The 19,937-nt window shown below is 41.4% G+C and overlaps 4 protein-coding genes across 20 annotated transcripts in view; 3 read left to right on the forward strand and 1 right to left on the reverse strand.

Annotated features, from left to right (window-relative positions):
• ATP2C1 (ATPase secretory pathway Ca2+ transporting 1) overlaps window positions 1-2,012 on the forward strand; it is a 172,082-nt gene extending 170,070 nt beyond the window's left edge. For 4 of the 6 annotated variants that reach the window (XM_058729872.1, XM_058729870.1, XM_058729874.1 and 1 more), the window contains one exon: window positions 1,472-2,012. In XM_058729872.1, the coding sequence (XP_058585855.1) occupies window positions 1,472-1,567 (96 nt within the window). In that variant the 3' untranslated portion in view covers window positions 1,568-2,012. Of the gene's footprint in view, window positions 1-1,433 lie in introns of all 6 variants that reach the window. The other 2 variants (XM_058729871.1, XM_058729873.1) reach the window with 1 other exon arrangement.
• On the reverse strand, window positions 1,465-12,690 carry ASTE1 (asteroid homolog 1). 2 transcript variants are annotated; one of them, XM_058729888.1, is made up of 5 exons: window positions 12,598-12,690; window positions 10,081-12,195; window positions 3,490-3,700; window positions 2,310-2,369; window positions 1,465-1,659 (listed from the first exon to the last, which is right to left on the reverse strand). In XM_058729888.1, the coding sequence occupies exons 2-4, from the start codon at window positions 11,383-11,385 to the stop codon at window positions 2,320-2,322; spliced, it is 1,566 nt and encodes a 521-aa protein (XP_058585871.1). In that variant the 5' UTR covers window positions 11,386-12,195; window positions 12,598-12,690; the 3' UTR covers window positions 1,465-1,659; window positions 2,310-2,319. The 2 variants fall into 2 exon arrangements, with proteins under 2 accessions (XP_058585871.1, XP_058585872.1); XM_058729889.1 differs by lacking the exons at window positions 2,310-2,369; window positions 3,490-3,700.
• Window positions 12,691-12,981: 291 nt separating this feature from the next.
• NEK11 (NIMA related kinase 11) overlaps window positions 12,982-19,937 on the forward strand; it is a 288,025-nt gene continuing 281,069 nt past the window's right edge. For 4 of the 11 annotated variants that reach the window (XM_058729881.1, XM_058729887.1, XM_058729882.1 and 1 more), the window contains exons 1-2: window positions 12,982-13,133; window positions 16,352-16,620. In XM_058729881.1, coding sequence (XP_058585864.1) covers window positions 16,451-16,620 — 170 coding nt within the window. In that variant the 5' untranslated portion in view covers window positions 12,982-13,133; window positions 16,352-16,450. The other 7 variants (XM_058729876.1, XM_058729883.1, XM_058729878.1 and 4 more) reach the window with 5 other exon arrangements.
• LOC131511828 (large ribosomal subunit protein eL30-like) lies at window positions 18,152-18,662 on the forward strand. The gene has a single exon (XM_058729890.1). The coding sequence runs from the start codon at window positions 18,232-18,234 to the stop codon at window positions 18,577-18,579; it is 348 nt and encodes a 115-aa protein (XP_058585873.1). The 5' UTR covers window positions 18,152-18,231; the 3' UTR covers window positions 18,580-18,662.

Here is a 19,937-nt window from a genome sequence, read left to right on the forward strand (position 1 = left end):
GCAGTCTGCTGAAATATGAGAAAATTTAGTGGCATTGTTTGCAAGCTCACTGATTCACTTGCACTGAGAATCTACTGCAGGAATGTAAGATGTGGTTAACTGGAAGCCACAAATTTAATACATAACTTACTGCCAGAGTTGATCAACTGGTGCCTTAGCAACTAGTGCAGAACCATCATTTAATCAGTGTAAGACCATCATTTAAAAAGCTTTAGTAAAGCTGAGATGCAAAAACAGTCCTGCTGAAATCATTATGAAGAGAACTGTTTGGTCTTGTTTTTTCCCCTGTTTTGTCGTAAAGGGATTTGTGGTAGCTAGAGAGGATCCAGTCTAGAATGACCTCAATTATTTAATGAAAGGCACAAAAAAGACAAATAAAAATAAATAAATAAAAAGGAAAGGCATAAAGAATCCATAGGTCAAAGGCTAGTTAATCTTATTGGGTAGAAGGTTCTAGGGTTGATTCAGATTATCAGGTCCAGAGATGTATTAACACTATTTACTGCTAGGAAGCTTTATACCTTAAAACACTTAAAAGTCACACCAGCAGATTTTATATGCCTCCAAACATACATCATTCTTTTATTTGACAAATATTTGAGTTTTTCCTAAATGCTAGGCACTGGGGCTACAAAAGTAAATAGCTAAGTGCCTTCCTCACAGAGCTTCCATTCAAGTGGAGAGAGACAAAGTATATCTCCAATCTCCACTCCATTTGCTAACAATCTCCCCTTTATTCTTCCTCTCTCCCTCCCTCTGGGATCTCCTGGATGTCCAATCCACTGAACGTAGTACCCACACCCTACTGCTATCCTTTCTTTCTTACCAGCTTAAACTCCATACTCAAACATGATAATCCCTTCCTGGCATACAGGCTGCCTCTCCCTTCTTCATACTCACCTGGCAAAATAAAAACCCTAAATAAAGTCCACTTAAGTGTCTAGGAGTCATCTTACTAGAATAAAATCTCCGTGACGGCAGAGATTAAAAAGAAATATTTTGTTCACTACACCCTACCACAGAGTAGGCATTTAATAAATATTTGAACAAGTATATGAACAGTATGCCACGTGTTAAGAAATGCAATTACAAAAATCCAAAAGAGTAATAGGACTACAGTGACTGGAAGTAGAGAGTAATATTCCAGGAGGATAATCAGAAAGAGGCTTTATAAAGTGATACTTGATCAAAGGGCTGAGAGAAATGAAGGAAAGAGTTCTATCCTACCAACAACTGCCTCTTTTTTTACTTTAAGGGACTGGCTTTTTAATCTTTGATCTAATCATGGCGATTTTCTTTGGGAATATCGACAAAAATTTATATGTTTCCAGCTCTTCAGCTATAATAGCGATCCAAGACCAATTATACTAAGATTAATTTTTAGAAATTTATTTGCTTTAAGTATAAATAAAAGTATTTACTTCTGTGTGCAGCCATCTGAACTAGTTTCCCGTGGTGCTTACCGAGTTAGGTCTGGTTCCGGGAGAGGAGCGGACAGCAGCTGATTGAGATACATCCCCATCTGCAGACAGCACTGCCACTGACAGAAGATGTGAGCTGTGTCTAAGTCCAGTCTCGTGCCCGGCCGTGTCTGCTCCTTCACTCTCTGGAACTCTTCATACAACATCCTAGCACCATCCTCCCGCAGATCTTCCTTATCTAGACAAAGAAACAACCCGAGGGCAGTATTTCCAAAAACACTGTATAGCTTGTAATTTTCTCTCTCTATAAAACTTTGAATTCCATAAAGAAAAAAATTAGTTTAAATAACCAAAATGCTTTTCTCTTCTGGCTCTTTACTATTTTAACGTCAATGTAAAAGCCTTGCTGTATACATTGAAATATTTATACTGAAATGCCTTTTTAATGACAACCTAACTTCATTCAACCCTAAATTATTTTTTTCCTTAAAATAGTATCTCTGACTTAAAATACATCTGCTTCTGAACTCTCCAAACCCAAATTCTGTCTCTCTGAAAAATACAAATTACTATTAAATATCCTTCTCTTCACTGTTCTCGTTCACTAAGTTTCCTTCCATGGAGACCCGCCCCTTGCTATAGTGCACTTACACAGCCTGTGTTCAAAGCACACTTTAACCTCTGCTTTATGGGAGGAAAACAAAAGCATGACTGACTTGAGAATATGGCAAATCATCTACTTCACATAGCGGAGGTTAAGAGGCAAGAAGCAACAAGCCTAGGCAATGAGGAGTGCTGTTTGCGTTCAGCTGTAAGCTCCTGCAGGTTTGAGTAGGGGCGCGCAAAATGATATTGGACCAACTTGAAAGTAATAAAAAGGAGGCCCACCTTTTACCCATTAGCGAGCAGCAAGGCACTGAGCCTGCCTGGGTGCAGGGTCCACAATTCCTAAAAGAAAAGAAACAGACCCTTGACGTGCCCCTTCTGTTGGACTCAGGTAAAAAGTTAACAGGCTTGTGCTCTGAGAATGTTCTTAAACTACAGTTACTATTCAATGGGTGGAAATACCCTAAAGTTGTGTTTTCACTAGTGGCGTTAACTCATTCATTTGGCTCTTAGAAGAAGAGTCGCTTCTGACAACTATTCTCACACTTGGGGTGTCCTGGAGTCTGTACCAGTTCACTCTTTCCTTTCATGTGTTTTAAAAAGTAAACTCCAGTGTAGCACTGTCCAACAGAACTCTCAGCAATGACGGAAGTGTTTTGTGTCTCTGCTGTCCAATTCAGTAGCCTCTAGCCATATGTGGCTACTGAGCACTTCAAACGTGGCCAAGTCAAGAAGCTGAAGTTTTCATTTAAAGAGCCCCACGTGGCTAGTGGCCATTAGATTAGATATCAGACAGCACTGTTCTGGGTGTGGTGATTGTTATATGTGTTTAGATAAGGAGTTACAGCATTCATAATCTTTTAAAGGGAATAATTCTATTAAAGAATTGAAGTGCTCCAAGACATCAGCATTTATTTCACCTGATACTTACATGCAGCTGAAACTACCTTAAAGGGTATTTCTCTAACAGAAAAAAAAGTTACTATTTCTGTCATCACTAACAACACTAATTGAAACTTACAGTGGAGAAGAAGTAAAACAGCACAAGCACGAATATTTCCTATGGCTGTAGGAATTCAGAAGCTTTACCGATGGACAATTTTACATAAATTTCTAGTGATGATCTTGCCACTGTATTGACGCTCGGGAATAGGGATAGGGTACATGGAGTCCAGAATGTAACTGGCACGTTACACATGCACACTTCGCTGGGACGAGGCAGTAGCAGCATACCTTCACTGCTGTGCCCTTGGAGTCAAGCACTCCAGCACTGAGCCTGGCACACAGAGGTGCTCAAAAACATCTGCCAGTGAATGAATGATATTTTGGTGGCTCCACCCCTAAGTTCTGAATACAACCGATGGGAGTAAACAACGAAGAATATTTTTGTTTGTTTCTTTAAACTTGCAATTATATGCAAGCAATGTGCAAAACTTTACTCCTGGAATTTCCAGATACCTACCAGGGCTGTTGATTATGACATGCAAAGGCCCCATCAGCATCCCTAGCAGTAAGGCCTGCAGGTGATGTAGCTTTGCCTTGGCCTCTGTGTGCTGCAACCAGTAGCAACTGACTGAAACGAGCAACTTCAATGAAGAAGGGATTGGCTCCAGGATGGTCTGTTTCACCTTCAGGGTTTCTAACAGAAGTATCTGCCTTTTGGCCAAGGAGAGCTGAAAATACATACCGAACATCCTGCAAGTTACTTTGCGGAATGTCTCTCCCCCCCCCCCCCCACCCCCGCCCCACCCACCCCCCCAAGTATAAAGAGACTTTAGTGCAGATGAATTGCTCTGTCAGTTTCTTACCTTCCTGTGGAAAGAAATAAATTAGCCACACTCAAAGCATTTAAAACACTGGGTGCTTAATAAATATGGTTGAATGGATATATTGTGTACTCCCACTACACGGCCCTTGCTCATGTCACTCCACCCTCCATGTAGGCTGGTGAACATCTTCAGTGCATGTCACTTGGGAAGCTTAAAAATTTCAGTCCTCAGGTCCCACACCCTGAATTTTGATTCAGTAAATGTGAGACCAACCAAGGAATCTGCATTTTAACTATTCTGCATTGAGAGACAAAGATCTATACTCAACCCTATTCTTAACTGCCAGTGACTACGGAGGCCCTACCTTCTTCACGATGCCATTTCTGATCACCTCTGGAAGGCAAACTTAGATTATATGCACGCTCTGTGGCATATCATACAGCCTTCTATTTGTTTGGGTCTTGTCTCAGGTCCCTACCCAGTTGAATGTTTTATTTTGTTTTTTTTTGTTTTCCTACACAGGGATTGTTCCAGGGTGGCTGCTTGTAGGTGAGAGGTATATTCAAGGGAGATGGGAATATTTAAGGACTACCTGCATTGTGCTTGCACTAACACACCCCACTCACTTCTACTCCATGCGTTAGAGTACACTTCAAATAAAAGGGAGTTAACAGCTATGAGGGGTTTGGGCTTCCTGAAATAACTTTACCTTAATGAATCTTAAGAACCATAAGGACTTTCTAGGTCACACACTTAAACAAATAAGGAAATTTGTACTATTAACAGGGCACCTTCAGGAGGACTTTACCATCAAACTTTAAGAAAGAAAAAACTGGTGTTCCTAGTGTCTGCATGCAGCCAGAAAAGGATTTCTTTCTTAGCTTTATGTAAGGATGAGACCCATTTCTCAGTACCTAAAACCTAGTTTGTAGTCAAATCAGTGTGTTGACAGCTGGGAATGGACATGGCAGCCTGAAACAAAACATCATAATTGATAAAATAGTTTAACCATCGATGCATGAAAGCATTAAATGTAATTTATAAAAACTCATTTTAAACTTCTGATACTGTGATAAAACTTTTTTCTTTTTTTGAGAGCATGGGGGGGGGGCGGGTAGGCAGAGACAGTGAGGGGGAGACAGAATCTTAAGCAGGCTCCGTGCTGTTGGCACAGAGCCCAACATGGGGCTCAAACCCACAAAGCCTTGTGATCATGATCTGAGCGGACTCAGAGTTGGACGCTTAACTGACTGAACGACAGTATCACCCCGATACTGTGATAAACTTTTTAAAATTAGAAATATGCAAGATGCTTTACAGTCTAAGCAATCACTCTTACAGGAAGTACTGTACTTTTAACAAGTACTTAAAACATGATCTCAACTGGTAGGAAAATACACCAAGTAAAGCTAAGAAAATACATGAATTCTTTTCTGACATATAATGCTTAAATTATTGAATTGTCTACAATTCAATTACAAATTACAATTTTTATGAACAAAGTAGGGTTTGGGCTTCGACTTTAGAAATGTTCTGTCTCTCATTAACTGTACAGCATTCAACGGGCAAGTTTCTGAGCTTTTCTACCGTCAGTCTGATTATCTGTAATGGGCATTACAATGAATTACACAAGATGTTTCATGGAACCCACAGTTCTTAGCCCCTTCCAAAAGAGGAATGACTCTGCTTACAGCCCTTAAATTTGGTTAGGTTTTAGCCCAGTGACAACTTCCCCTTACCCCAGAGGGGAAGGAAAGCACAAGCCGGTAGAAGAAGATCCCATAGAGAAGCAGAGACACCCAGAGAGAGGCTGGTCGTGGCGCTTACTCCCAAAGAAAGACCCACTTGCATCTCTGCTTATAATTAGCCTCTCATTGGTTAACTTGAATGGATCTCTATACACTATGAAAACCCTATCCTATGTGGTTACTGTGAGAAATAAGTATAAAGTTGCTATTACAACCGTTGGCACAAAGCAGATAAAGTAGTATTACTGCCTCATGTTAAGAAAAACAAAATGACTAGAAAACTATCACAAGATTTTTCTTATACCTGCATTTGTCTTTGGAATCACATTTGTACTTGACACCATTTCGAATTATCCTGGGCTATAGGCGCCTGGGTGGCTCAGTCGGTTTAGCGTCTGACTGTTGATTTCGGCTCAGGTCGTGATCTCATGGTTCGTGCTTTAGGCTCCACGTTGGGGTCCAGGCTGACGGCATGCAGCCTGCTTCGGATTCTCTCCCTCTTTCTCTCTCTCTCTGCCCCTCCCTCACTCATATCCTCTCTCTCTCTCTCTCTCTCTCTCTCTCAAAGAAAAAAAAAAAAAAAAGAATTGGGGTGCCTGAGTGGTTTAGTTGGTTGAGTGGTACAACTCTTGATTTCAGCTCAGGTCATGATCTCATGGTTAGTGAATTCGAGACCTGCGTCAGGCTCTGTGTTGACAGTGTAGAGCCTGCTTGGGATTCTCTCACTGTCCCTCTATCTCTGCCTCTCTCCTGCTCTCAAAAATAAATAAGAAAAAAGAATTATCATGGGCTAATTAGAGCTAGCAACACTAAGTACAGGATTGATTAGTTTATGCCTAGGAAAAGCTGAAAGATACTACCACAAAGAAAGTGAACCAGAATTTCACCCTACTTTGAATACAGGTAAGTGATGAGAACACTTGTCATCTCCACTTAGCAAAGAGTATAATCAGCATGTTACACTCATTGACTCAGCTGGATTTTCTTTCATATGAGGGAAAAAGTGCCTTGATCCTATGTTGCACCATATACAAAAAAATAAATTGTAGATAGACTGTAGATCTAAATATGAAAGACAAAAAAACTGTCATGACCTTGGAGTAGGTAATAATTTTTTAAGTAGGTTTTAGAAGTGATAACTAGGGGCGCCTGGGTGGCGCAGTTGGTTAAGTGTCCGACTTCAGCCAGGTCACGATCTCGCGGTCCGTGAGTTCGAGCCCCGCGTCAGGCTCTGGGCTGATGGCTCAGAGCCTGGAGCCTGTTTCCGATTCTGTGTCTCCCTCTCTCTCTGCCCCTCCCCCGTTCATGCTCTGTCTCTCTCTGTCCCCCCCCCAAAAAAAGAAGTGATAACTATAAATAATAAAAATTTAAATTGGACTCTATTAAGATTCTGTTCATCAAAACATACTCCAGTGAAAAGACAACCTACACTATGCAAGAGTCTGCTCACAATACATATTATTTGACAAAGGACACATATATAGAAATAAGCAAAAAGCCAACAGAAAAATGGGCAAAAGACCTTGAACAGAAACTTCTATAACAGAGTATCCATGTGTCCAATGGATACATAAAAGGTGCTCACATAAGTCATCAGAGAAATACAAATTAACACCCACCAAATTGGTTAAAATGATGCCACTATCCAACCATCAGAATAGCTAAAAAAAAAATTTTTTTTAAGGATAAAAAAATACCAGGTGTCAGCAAGGGTGTAAAGTAAGAGGAACTTTCATAAGCTGCTGGTGGGAATACTAAATGGTTAAACCACCTTGCAAGACCATTTGGCAACATATCTTGCAAACTAAACATGCATATCCCACGACCTAGCAATTCCACTCTTAGTAGTATCTGCAACAGATAGAGTATCCATATTTTCAAGAAATGATGTGCACTAGCATGTTCATAGCACTATTCATAATTGCCCAAACTGCAAACTACCCAAATGCCCATCACCTGCAACATGGAAAGATCAATTGTGGTAAATTCCCACAATGTGGTAACATACGGCACTGAGAAATAAGTGATCTGCAGCTACTCACAGTGATCTAAACCTCACGAACTTTGAATAAAAGAAGCTAGATGAAAGGATTCACATTATAGGATTCCATATCTATAAAAATATAAAAACAGTTAAAACTATTCAGTGTTATTACAGGTCCGGATAGTGATTACAGGGGGTGGGAGAGGGGGTACTGGAAATGGACCCTAATGGGAAAGCTGCTGGGATGCTAATAATGAGTCTTCATCTGGACATTCTTTACATGGAAGTGTCAAGTTGGTGACAATTCATCAAGCTCTACACTCATCTGTGTACTTCGCTGTGTGTTGGTACTCAGGGAGGAAGACTTTTCGGAGTGATGCATACGTTCGTTATTTTAATTGCAAGGATGGATTCACAGACGTAAACACATCAAACTCATCAAAGTGCACACTTTAAACATGGGCCCTTCACTGTACATCGTTTTTCAATAGAGCCATAAAAAGTTTTAGAAAAACTCTCCACAGCACCATTTATGTTGTGAGGAGAAATGTAATTGCAACAAAACGTCACCCTTTAGAATTCTGCTAATTTCAATTTTATTGCTGTGGGTAAAGTTTTAACAAATCCCTTCTGTTTGGAATTTGACTTATGCTCAACTTTCTAGTTCTGAAACCCTAGAAATGTGATAAAGTTAGCTGTGTTACTTAGCATGGTAAAAAGGACTCTTGTAAAACTGCATCTAGATTTGAACTGTAAATGAACCATAAACACCAGATGGGGACATCGTATCATGGGGCTTCCCTGAGTGCAGTGACTTATAATTAGGCACAGCCCTTGAGGGGCATAGCTCGGAAACTATGTTTATGGAATTGTTAGAAGAAAGGAGTGGGGAAGGAGGCCAGTGAGACTTTTTCTTTCTTTAAGTGAGATACAATTCACATATTGTAACATTCACCCTTTCAAGGTGATTTTAGTATATTTATAAGCTTGTGCAACCATCACTAATTCCAGGACATTTTGGCACCCCAAAAAGAAACCCTGTTCCCCTTAGTAGTCATTCCCCATTGCCAAGGAGGCTCTGGTACCCAGCTAATATGGATGTCATTTCCTCCTGCCTGAGCTGGTACTAATGGGGAGACTAGAGAGGTTATTCTCTGTTCAGCACTGTAGGCCAGGGATTGGCATTACTGACATTTTGGGCTGGATAATTCCTTGTTGTGGGCAGCTGTCCTGTGCATTTTAAGATGTTTAGCAGCATTCTTGGCCTCTCCCACTAGAGGCCAGTAGCAACACCCTCCCCCCCTCCAACCACCTAGGAAGTGATAATCAAAAGTGTCTCCAGACATTGCCAAATGCCCCCCGGGGAAGGGGGGGCAGGGTAAGGGGACAAAATCACCCCAGTGGAGAACCAGTGGTGTAGACTGTTCCAAAAAACTCTCACAGGAAAGAAAAGCTTCATTCAAACCTGCTGGGAAGCAATGGTTGCTATCCTGTATCCTTGAGTAGACTGGTACCAGGAGTGGTCTGTGACAGTCTCATGAATCGGAATATTAGTTGGATTTAAGAAAACTCCGAATAGGGGTGCCTGAATGGTTCAGTCAGTTGAGCGCCCAACTTTTGATTTCAGCTCAGGTCAATGACCCCAGGATCATGGGATCGAGCCCCATGTCAGGCTCTGCATTGAACATGGAGCCTGCTTGGAATTCTCTCTCTCCCTCTGCCCCTCTTTCTGCTCACGCTCTCTCTCTCAAAAAACAAACAAATGAAAACAAAAGAAAAAACTCCAAATAGGCCCTGCAATTGGTATTATAAATTTATCTGCATTTAATCTGTACATCTAATTGTGTTAGTCTAAGCAGTTCCATATATATTTGCAATTTTCAATATATTTATGTAAACAAATAAACGCTTGGATCCATAATTTTTTTTTTTTACCTTCAAAAGGGGGTTGGTCTGAGTGTTACTCAGGTTTAAACAACACTGAATTAGGCAAAGAATCATGTTTTCAATATCAAACTAATCATCATGAGGCCATAAACCTAATGCCTAAAAAAACAGGTCCTCATAGATAAAAATGAAAAATTAAGACCCAAGCATATTAATCTTATTAGTTGAAATCTGATGCAGTCTAAGATATCAGCTACGCCTATGACAAATGCCTACCAACGCACACTGTTCTTGTAGCTCAGAATTTTTTCCTTTGCTTTTTTTTTTTTAAAGGCACACACCCCCAATTTATGAATAGCTAGTGTCAACAGAGTAGTAGTAATAACTGCACAGATAACACAGTCTACTGAAGTAGAGTGGAAATGGCAGATCGGGAGCTAAAAGACCTACAATTGGGTCCTAGCACTGCACCTCTCTGGCTGAGTTATCACACACTCACCTATTTTGAGTCCTAGCTTTCTCAGCTACGAACCGGGCGGGGGGGGGGGGGGGGGGGAGTAGCAACCAACCTCATTTGGTTACATTACGAGAGATAATATACATGAAAGCACGTTTTAACCCATGAAGTACTTTACAAAAATGACATTAGTGTTACAAACGCTTACCTCAGTCAATTTGCTTAAGTCAGAATAATCCTTGGGCAGTTCTACTGCATTAACAATTGATGTCTTGATATTTTTATTAATCCTTTCCACTTCGCTGAAAGCTGGAGGCTGAGAAGGCAACGCATTCCAGGACACATTTTCCAGATGTGGGGAAGCATTCAAAAGAAGCCCATAGATGATTTGACGGATGGGCAGAGATATCCTGTGGGCATTTGGTTGCTGCATATTTTCCACCTGTGTGTGCAGAATGGTCCGTCTTAGCACCAAAGCGTCGCTGATGAAAGGAGATAGCTGGCCTTTGGCCAATGCCCCTAATACCCATTCTGGTAAATCCAGATTCAAGGCGGCAGGACAGGCATAAGTACCATACTGGAAGAAGTCCTGCAACTTCACCTGGGATTGCTGGTATTCTTCCATGGAACAGCAGAGAATTTCCTTCACATTTTCTCGATCCTTTTTTGGGAGATATTTCAGAACGTTATCTAGTGCTTCGGTAGGGTTGGCAAAATGAGATAACCAATTCAGAAGTCCCAAAACTCGGTGGTGTCTCCTCCCCTTTGAACTGGTAGCTCCAAGAGGCAGACGGACTTTACTTAAGAATGTGTCCATGATGGGTAGATTGATATGATCATTTCCACACAGCACCGCAAAGAGAGGTAAGAGAGCTTTATTCATATTGCTGAAGTGACGGCAGAGCGCGTCAATGGAAAAGCATTTGGCAGGGATATAGCAGTCTCGTGTGCCTTTGATAGTGTTCACATTTCTCCACTGAAAGCTATTCAGTGGGCAAAACCCAGTTTTTAGGTCAAAAATGCAAAAGTCACTATCTGACGATAACACAGGGCAATTCCAATGATTAGCCAGTGTCATAATGTCCCGATCTGCTTCTGAAAAGCACTGGACAAAACACACCTGTAGCTTGATTAAAACCTGTATGAATACTTCCCGGATGAGTAAGGGACACACATACCCACCCCCACCAACAGAAAGGGAATGAGCCATCTGGATCTTCTCTCTGGCTCGATCCTTTAAAGTTTTAAGCTTTTTATCTGAAATGTCACATCCTCCGTCTAACACAACATATGGACAGATATTACAAGCAAACAGTGATTCAAAGAATTTTTGTACAACATCTGCAAAAGAGTCATAGTCCCCTCCATATCGAAGTTCCAAGTTTGAGTTGAAGCAAAGCCGGTGGAAGAGAGCATAGCCGTCAATGACAATTTTTGTGTCCCGCACTTTCAAATCAGTGAAGAACTCATTACTATGATCTTCTACAAAACTCATTAGTCCTCGGATACCCATGATGACTGAAGAACTGCCTAATTAAAACAACGGAACACACTTTCAACTGGTGCTCTTTACTGGGGACCAAGTTATCATTCCCAGCACCACAAACCAATAGCAAATGTCACGAACAGCTCTTTAACCAATATATTAGGTATCAGCATCTCAATTCTTACCTAGATGCTCAGGCACCACTGGCTAGCTAAGTGCGTTTTCATTCTCTTTTGTTTTCCCCGTATGTTACAAGGCACAAGTGCAATGGTGTCATGGACTTTAACCTATGGATAGAGACGGGGGCTCTAAAAGAGAATCCATTAAAGTCCATTACTGACAGACTAATAGAGACTACTGTGGACTTTGATATTGAGATAGATAACCGTCACCGTCTTCCAACAAAGAATATTTTTGTGGGGTCAAGGTAAAACGTCTTAAGCTATAAAAATGATACCCTCCTCGATCTCATAATTAATAAATCAGGGAGCACAAGGCTTCAGTTAACTAAAGTGTGTAGGGTCAATGATACGGATCCAGTTTTTCTTTACTGACAATCAGGGTCTGGGAATTTCTTTTAGGCCTTGGCTTGTGGTCCCATCTTAATTGGCAATGTTTTGAGTAAGGATAATTACTGCTTCATGACTGGAAGAAAAAACTCTCCAGTCTCACCTTAACCAGAGGCTCTTTTCATCTTCTCATCTTTGCATTATCTGGCTCAGTACCAAGAATATCGTTCCCCATCTGGCTACCTGAAGTCATACGGTGTGTATTACTAGTGTTTCCTTTGGCCTCACGCTCCAATATGGCTCAGCATGGCATGGTTACCGATTCTGTCTTTATTTAAAATAATGAGATTTTGTCAATCATGTATTTCTTTTGCATTATTTTTGACGTTTAAATACACTGCATTAAAATATATGTATCTGGATTGCAGACTTCGGGGGCACCTCTTTGCATTCTGCACCCAACTCAATTCACCCCGGTTTTGGCCCTTCCTTATCCAGTATAGTAGTCATTTATTTATAAGTGGGTCTTGTGAAATACATGCGAACAGAGGGAGGCCGTGTCAACTCATCCTAAACTAATTACAGGACCTTGCAATAGCTGTTGAACAAATGCTGGCTGGATGGGAGAAAGGCGCACAAAACGTTTGCTGTAAGTCGTCAAACACAGGCTTCATACATCACGCCACCCCAGCCCTCACAACCCGCTACCCGAACCAGCGGCAGAGCCCACCTGCACGGTCCTCCCAGAGGACCAGCCCCTCCACTAAAAGACTGCAGGAGCCAAGGGAGTCCTGGCAACGCCTGCACGTGAGAGTCCAACCTCAAGAGCGGGAACCGGAAGCCTCCGCGTATGACGTCACTGGGAAGCTCGGTTCCATGAAGCCAGTGGTGCCACACCGCGCCGGGGGAAGAGGTGCTCCCGGGCCCGGAGACGTCAGGTCGCTAAGGAAGGCCGGGAAGTAATCTCCGAAATGGCCGCGGTCATGTTAGTGAAGCCAGGCGGGTCGGGCCTCTTCCCCTTTCCCCGCCCATTTGGGTCGGTGCACACTTCCGCCTCGGGGACCGGCTCTGTGCCGCCTCGCCCCGGCTTCCCAGCATGCCTCACGCTGTCTCCTTGGCAACGGTCCCCAACAACCTTGCCGGGAGGCCCTGGAGCTCCGCGGTGCTGTTGCGCCTACGAGGGACCTGCCCAACGTACGTCCCAATTACGGGTGGGACTGTGGGCCTGCCCCGGCGCCGCCGCTCCTGCGCCCTCGACAGCGAAAGGTATGCGAAAGGCAAAGGGCGCTCCTCCGGGCGTGCCGGGCTCCCCAAAGCCGGGGAAGGTGATGGCGTCGGGCTGCCCCAGCCAAGATCCGCATCCCTGGGCCTCCATGCCCGCGACCTCTTCACTCCCCTCAGCCCCTTACCTCCCGGATCTGCTCCAGTCTCCGGAGAATAACGGTTGCCGGCGCCTCCTCGAAATATGTTAACCCGCTTTGCGAAAGTGTAATTTTTTTTTTTTTTTTAAAGAAGTTGAGGCAAGGAATGTTAAACGTAAGGTTAAAGTTTACCTTTAAGGTTAGCGTTGTACTTTAGCAGAGTCTGGTGTCAAATCTGCTTCCTCTCATTTCAGGGAGGAGAACTATTTGACTTCAACCTATGATAAACACTCCTCATGTCTTTTGTCTAAGGGTCAGTTGCACAAGGAGGTAATCTCACCTTTTCACGGTTCCCATCCAACTTTCTAAATCTCTTTCCTCCTCGCGCCACGCACACTTCCCCCCCCCCCCCCCCTTGGGCAACAGTCGGTCGGCTGGACACTTGTTTGCCCTGAAAAAATTTATTGAACACCTACTAGATGACAGGCGCCAAAGAGAGATAAAGAAGTGTGTCCCTGGCGCTCAAGTTCATTCACAACCTTCGTTGAGGGGGGCGCGAGGGAACGTTGACAAGAGAACAGGTTGTTCTGGAATCTAGGCAGCCCTCTACCTACTAGGGTAGCTCTGTGTTTGAAGAGAGACTAATGGAGTCTACGGTCTAAAGGTGGCCTGGGGAAGGGGGCGCGCGGGCTGAGTCTGGGAGGTTGGGCCAAAGGAAACTCTGTGGCCCAGGCCAGACTGCTTAGACGTTGCTGGGTTTAAAAGCTCATTTACAAATAGGAGCCACTGGGAAATTGGACTTTCAGAACCATTCTGTCTCTCACTAAACAGGGACCTTCATCTTACCTCTAAAATAAGGAGAATTACTGGGTGATTTGAAGGGTCCTTTTCAGTTGAAAAAGCTGTTAAGTCCATACATTTATCTTAACAGCTTAATTTGGCCAGAAAGTATCACTTTTATGGGAGCACAGAAAGCAAATAAAATACACATCTGGAGGCCTGCTCTCCAGTTGTTTTTTTCAGTAGTAGACTTCACTAGTATTTTCTGTGATCTTGATAATCTGACATAATTTTTTATTTATTCAGGGATTTTGAGGTATAGGCACCAGCTCTGAAGTTCTAACCCAATGTTAATGTTGTTTTAGTATTCTCATGAGACACAGCCGCAAGATAATTTGGTTTCTTTCTTTTCCTTTTTTTTTTTTTTTTAAGATTTTATTTCTAACTAATCTCCATGCCCAGTGTGGGGCTCAAACCCACAACCCTGAGACCAAAAGTGACATGCTGTACTGACTGAGCCAGCCAAGCACCTCTCTCTGTCTCTCTTTTTTTTTTTAAAGCTGGTTACTAGAATACTTCTGACTGGCATCAGGTAAAACTGAACTGATTAATGCATTATTTCAAGAAGAAAAATGCTGTAAATGGACATTTACCATTTATATTCTATTCTGAGGATTTTTGTAATTGCCACCACCATGTGAAGCCTGTTGGTCATATACCCCAAAACACAGATAACATCTTGTTTTATCATTATACACAAGCAGTTTTTGTCTTACAGCTTTGGAATAGTTGCATATGGAAACTTGACTCCAAGGCATAGACAGTCTTCAATTTAAAATCATATTTTCGTAGATTTAAAACAAAACCCGCTCTTCATTATTACTAAAGACATTTACATTTTGATGAAATAGAAATGACTTTACTGGGCACACACTCATATGGAATAGCCCTACTTTTCATAATCCTGCTATGCATTTATAGTTTCTTGAGGAATTACAACACATTTATATTCAGTTATCATTAAAATACAATTTTTGGGGGGCGCCTGGGTGGCGCAGTCGGTTGGGCGTCCGACTTCAGCCAGGTCACGATCTCGCGGTCCGTGAGTTCGAGCCCCGCGTCGGGCTCTGGGCTGATGGCTCAGAGCCTGGAGCCTGTTTCCGATTCTGTGTCTCCCTCTCTCTCTGCCCCTCCCCCGTTCATGCTCTGTCTCTCTCTGTCCCAAAAATAAATAAATGTTGAAAAAAAAAATACAATTTTTGGTTTGAACTGGATTTGTGACACTTCTTGTTTCCAATCCAGAGAGATTATTCTCTACATAGTGTGTATAATAATTTCAGAAACTGGGTCAGAAATTGTTTAGGAGGGGAAAGAATTTATTCCGAAGTCTTTCTTCCTCTTCACATGTATTCTAATAGATGCAAATACAATAGTTTAATGTCTCCAGAAAGAAATTCTATGCTGATTTCTAGTCTAATCCTAACTCACTATTTTTTTTTAACGTTTATTTATTTTTGAGAGAGAGAGAGAGATAGAGCATGAGCAGGGGAAGGGGCAGAGAGAGAGGGAGACACAGAATCTGAAGCGGGCTCCAGGCACCGAGGTGTCAGCACAGAGCCCGACGTGGGGCTCGAACCCACGAACCGTGAGATCATGACCTGAGCCGAAGTTGGATGCTCAACCGACTGAGCCACCCAGGCGCCCCGAATCCTAACTCACTATTTGTTAATCAAAACAGACATAAGGTAGGAAGAAAGAATTACAAAAAGATTGGGGCGCCAGGGTGGCTCAGTCGGTTAAGCATCCGACTTTGGCTCAGGTCATGATCTTGCGGTTCGTGAGTTCAAGCCCCGCGTCTGGCTCTGTGCTGACAGCTCAGAGCCTGGAGCCTGTTTCAGATTCTGTGTCTCTCTCTCTCTCTCTCTGACCCTCCCCCATTCATGTTCTGTCTCTCTCTGTCTCAAAAATAAATAAACGTTAAAAAAATTTTTTTTTAAAAAGAATTACAAAAAGATTAATGCAAATGTATAGATTTAAGGAAGTTATAATGTTCTTAAATTTGGATTTTTTTTAAGTAAGTGGGGAGTATAAATCTTAAACAGATTAACTGTAACTCAGTTTTGCTATATTCATTCAGATGTATGAGGGAAGGCTCTCTTCCTGTGACTGTCTTCTATTAGAATCTGCAATATCTCTACCTTTTAACATTTTTCTCTCAAGTCATTAAATGTGGTGTCATTGAATCCATTACTCAGGGTGCAAGTATCACGGTCAGAAACATACACATAGTTAGGAATCTGTCGACATTCTTTAGACCTGATCTCTGGACTTTTCATCTTTCAGGGATTGACTGACGCTACTTGGATTAATTTGACGATCTCCTAAGAGACTCGAAGTTAAATTTCTATAAACAAATAAACTAGTTCTCTCTCATTTGGAGCAATGCTGAAGTTCCAAGAGGCTACTAAATGTGTGAGTGGACCAATAGCCCTTTCTGCTTATCCAAAGACCTTGATTGCAAGAAGATACGTAGTTCAACAGAAACTTGGTAGTGGAAGTTTTGGAACTGTCTATCTGGTCTCAGACAAGAAAGCAAAACAAGGAGAGGAATTGTAAGTAAAAATACTTCATACGCATTTTGAGTTGGCTGCCTTGTATGCGTAGCTCTTAGCTGATTAAGAATATGGAGTACCGTTTGCTTTTTGCATTTAAGGTGGTCAGAATTGAATAAGCAACAGAAAAGCTTCTGGAATGATGTCTCCAGATAAGGTTTTTAAAGCCATTTCAGTAGGTGAGTGAAGTACCCGAACGACCTAGAGAAGGGAGATGGAGTAGATTAAGTGGAGATAAAATTTTTATGCATACCGGAGTCTCAATTACAACGTTGCTTCCACTTAACTTGATTGGGACTTCTTGAATGAGAAAGTAAGAATTGTTTATAATGAAGGCAGTTTTAGAAATGTTATGAAATGCAAATAAATGGTAATTCACACTTGAGGTGAATAGGGTGTACTAAAAGGAAATATGGTATTAATTTTCTTTGGCTTTCTTCTATGGAGGGGTTTTTCAGTCTGTAGTCATACAACTCTCAAATTAGGACATTTAAATCAAACAGGAACTCCCATCTAAAGTTAACTTATATTGAGGATCCTCTGGTTACTTCCTTTTCTTTGATTTTGATGGGACTGTTAAACTGTCAAGGTAGAGAAAATGTCTGCTACAGATAAGGATCAATCTTCATTTTTAGCTTGAAGTTGTTTGAATTTGCTACAGTGAAAAGTTAGTTGGAATTGGAGTTAGGATAAAAAACTTGTACGTCTTGTATGTCAGAAACAGGAAAAAAAGAGAAGGCAGAAGTAAAAATGATCCAAGATGTCAGCCTTTAACTCTAGGCAAACAAATTTCCATCCTGTAATCTATTCTTTTATTTGGAGGTTTTAAGTCAACTCAAAATTCTTTTAGCTTTTGCTCATTGGATTTAATATCAGTGTGATAAACATTTTCTACTTCTTAATATTACATAGGAATTAGAAAAGTAAATGTTGGTGCTGCTATTTTATTTTCAAACTCAACCTTTTAAATGGTCTCTGTGTCCAGAATTTTACAAAGTAATTATCAAGAATCCATAGTTTTCATTGAATTCCTCTATGAGGAATGACGACAGTGTCCTTAGAACAGGTTTCACGACTCTTTTCCATAAATCCTAGAGGTGCTCTTCCAGCCATGTAGAACAGGATGATAAATTTCTGAAAATTACCGGAGTACCTTTATGGAGACATTGAGAGTAAGACCTAAATCTGACCCAGGACTTGTGTACATCGTATTGTAAATGAGGTGGGGCCACGGGCAAACAGTCAAGAAAGAATTCTTGAGATGTTTTTGGTGCACAAAGGTGCTTTTATTATAGCACAGGGACAGGACCTGTGGGCAGAAAGAGCTGCACCTTTGTTGTATGAAGCTGGTGGTTACATGCCTACTGCTCAAGGGGGTGGGGATGTCCAGGGATTAGTAGATCATAAAGGTTTTCTTCGCATTTCTGCTTGTAAAACTACTTTCACAAGATTTCTCTGGTGCTTATCATTCAGCTCGATATTAACTATTCGTGAGATGTGCAGGCAGTCATGAGACCCTTTAAGAATGTAGCAACCGCCTTTTTTTTCCTCTCTCCCGGCCATTTTGGCGGTTGCTTCTGGTTGGGTCCGCCCCGCACCTAAGGCAGGAAGATGGTGGCCGCAAAGAAGACGAAAAAGTCGCTGGAGTCCATCAACTCTAGGCTCCAACTCATTATGAAAAGTGGGAAGTACGTGTTGGGGTACAAGCAGACTCTGAAAATGATCAGACATGGCAAAGCGAAACTGGTCATCCTTGCCAACAACTGCCCAGCCTTGAGGAAATCTGAAATAGAATACTATGCCATGTTGGCCAAAACTGGTGTCCATCACTACAGCGGCAATAATATTGAATTGGGCACAGCGTGTGGGAAATACTGCAGAGTGTGCACCCTGGCTATTATTGATCCAGGTGATTCTGATATCATTCGAAGCATGCCAGAACAGACTGGTGAAAAGTAAATCACGTAAAATTTTTCGTTAATAAAATTGGCTAGAGCTTGTTTAAAAAAAAAAAAAAAAAGAATGTAGCAACCAGTATGTCTTTGATCCTTATTGGAACTATGCAGGCTATAGATCAGTCTTCTGGGCTAAAAGTGAATATTTTTCTTCTTCTGTCTCTCATCATAAAGATCATATCCAATTTTGGTTTCTTTAATGAGTAAGGAATATGAAGAATTCTAAGAAAATTCACAGAAGGGCTAAAAAGTTGATTAAAGGAATGTAAAATAAGATATATGAAGACCAAACTTGAAAGCTTCAGACTTGAGATGATGGGTGTATATGCACCCATAGTATATGGGAGTGTAGTGTATATGCGTGTGTTGGAGGAAGGGTGCAGAAATGAGAGAGGAAGGGGCTGGTTGGTTGGGATGTGATTTGCCAATAACGTTTCCTGTACTTGCATTGGTCTAAAAATACCTGATTTGAACTGAAGATGGCAGATGAAGTCTCAGTCTGTGGAATGAATCCAACAGTGAGGATAATTGACAAATTATTTGACACCGAAAAGTCTGGTGTAGAATCTCTTGAAAAGGAATCATTCATCATCAGAATCTCTACAACATATTACATACAAGCTACATTCAGCCTTCAGATGTGTTTTGTTTGGCCTGCATAGTGGGGATTTTTTTTCAGTCTAAATTAGTTGCCAGTATTTAAAAATGTACATTCTCAGAAAGATTGAGCTTTTCATCTTCTCTTGGAAAAAAAAAAAAAAAAAAGATTTGGTAACATTTGCTAACATTGATGCTATATAGCCAATATGGGCTGGAGCTGGGTAGCAGCTGCCCCCTTCAGACAGAACCTGTACTCTTCAATTAGCCGTGTCTTACCACTCTTCACTGTCTCTTATACCCACTGCCTATCTCTGTAGACATCTGATTTTACACCTCTGCTAAAATCATGAAGAATCATGGCTGTGGCTGCTCACAAAATCCTAGAAGGCTAGAAGGAAGTCAGTAAGTGTCACAGTTAAGACCACAGGGTTTGGAGGTGAACAGGTCAAATGTAAAGCCAGTCGTTATGCAGGTTCCTCATCTGAGCTTCAGTTTTCTTATGTGTAAAATAGGTATTAAACCTCATAGGATTGAAATAGGGTTAAATAAAATATCTATGTATGTATAAAACATCCAGATAAACATATATTATCTAATAAGGAATATATAATATAAAAACAAATATAAGATATATTTGTAAATATATGCATAAAATATAGAATATCACATTACCTTATATATAATTATCACTCAATAACAGTTGAGGTTCATCTTATTTATAAATAATCCAAGTTATAGGAATAATTAAAGGAAGCCTACCAA

The sequence above is a fragment of the Neofelis nebulosa genome, chromosome 5 (assembly GCF_028018385.1).
Source record: "Neofelis nebulosa isolate mNeoNeb1 chromosome 5, mNeoNeb1.pri, whole genome shotgun sequence".
Taxonomy (NCBI): Eukaryota; Metazoa; Chordata; class Mammalia; order Carnivora; family Felidae; genus Neofelis; species Neofelis nebulosa.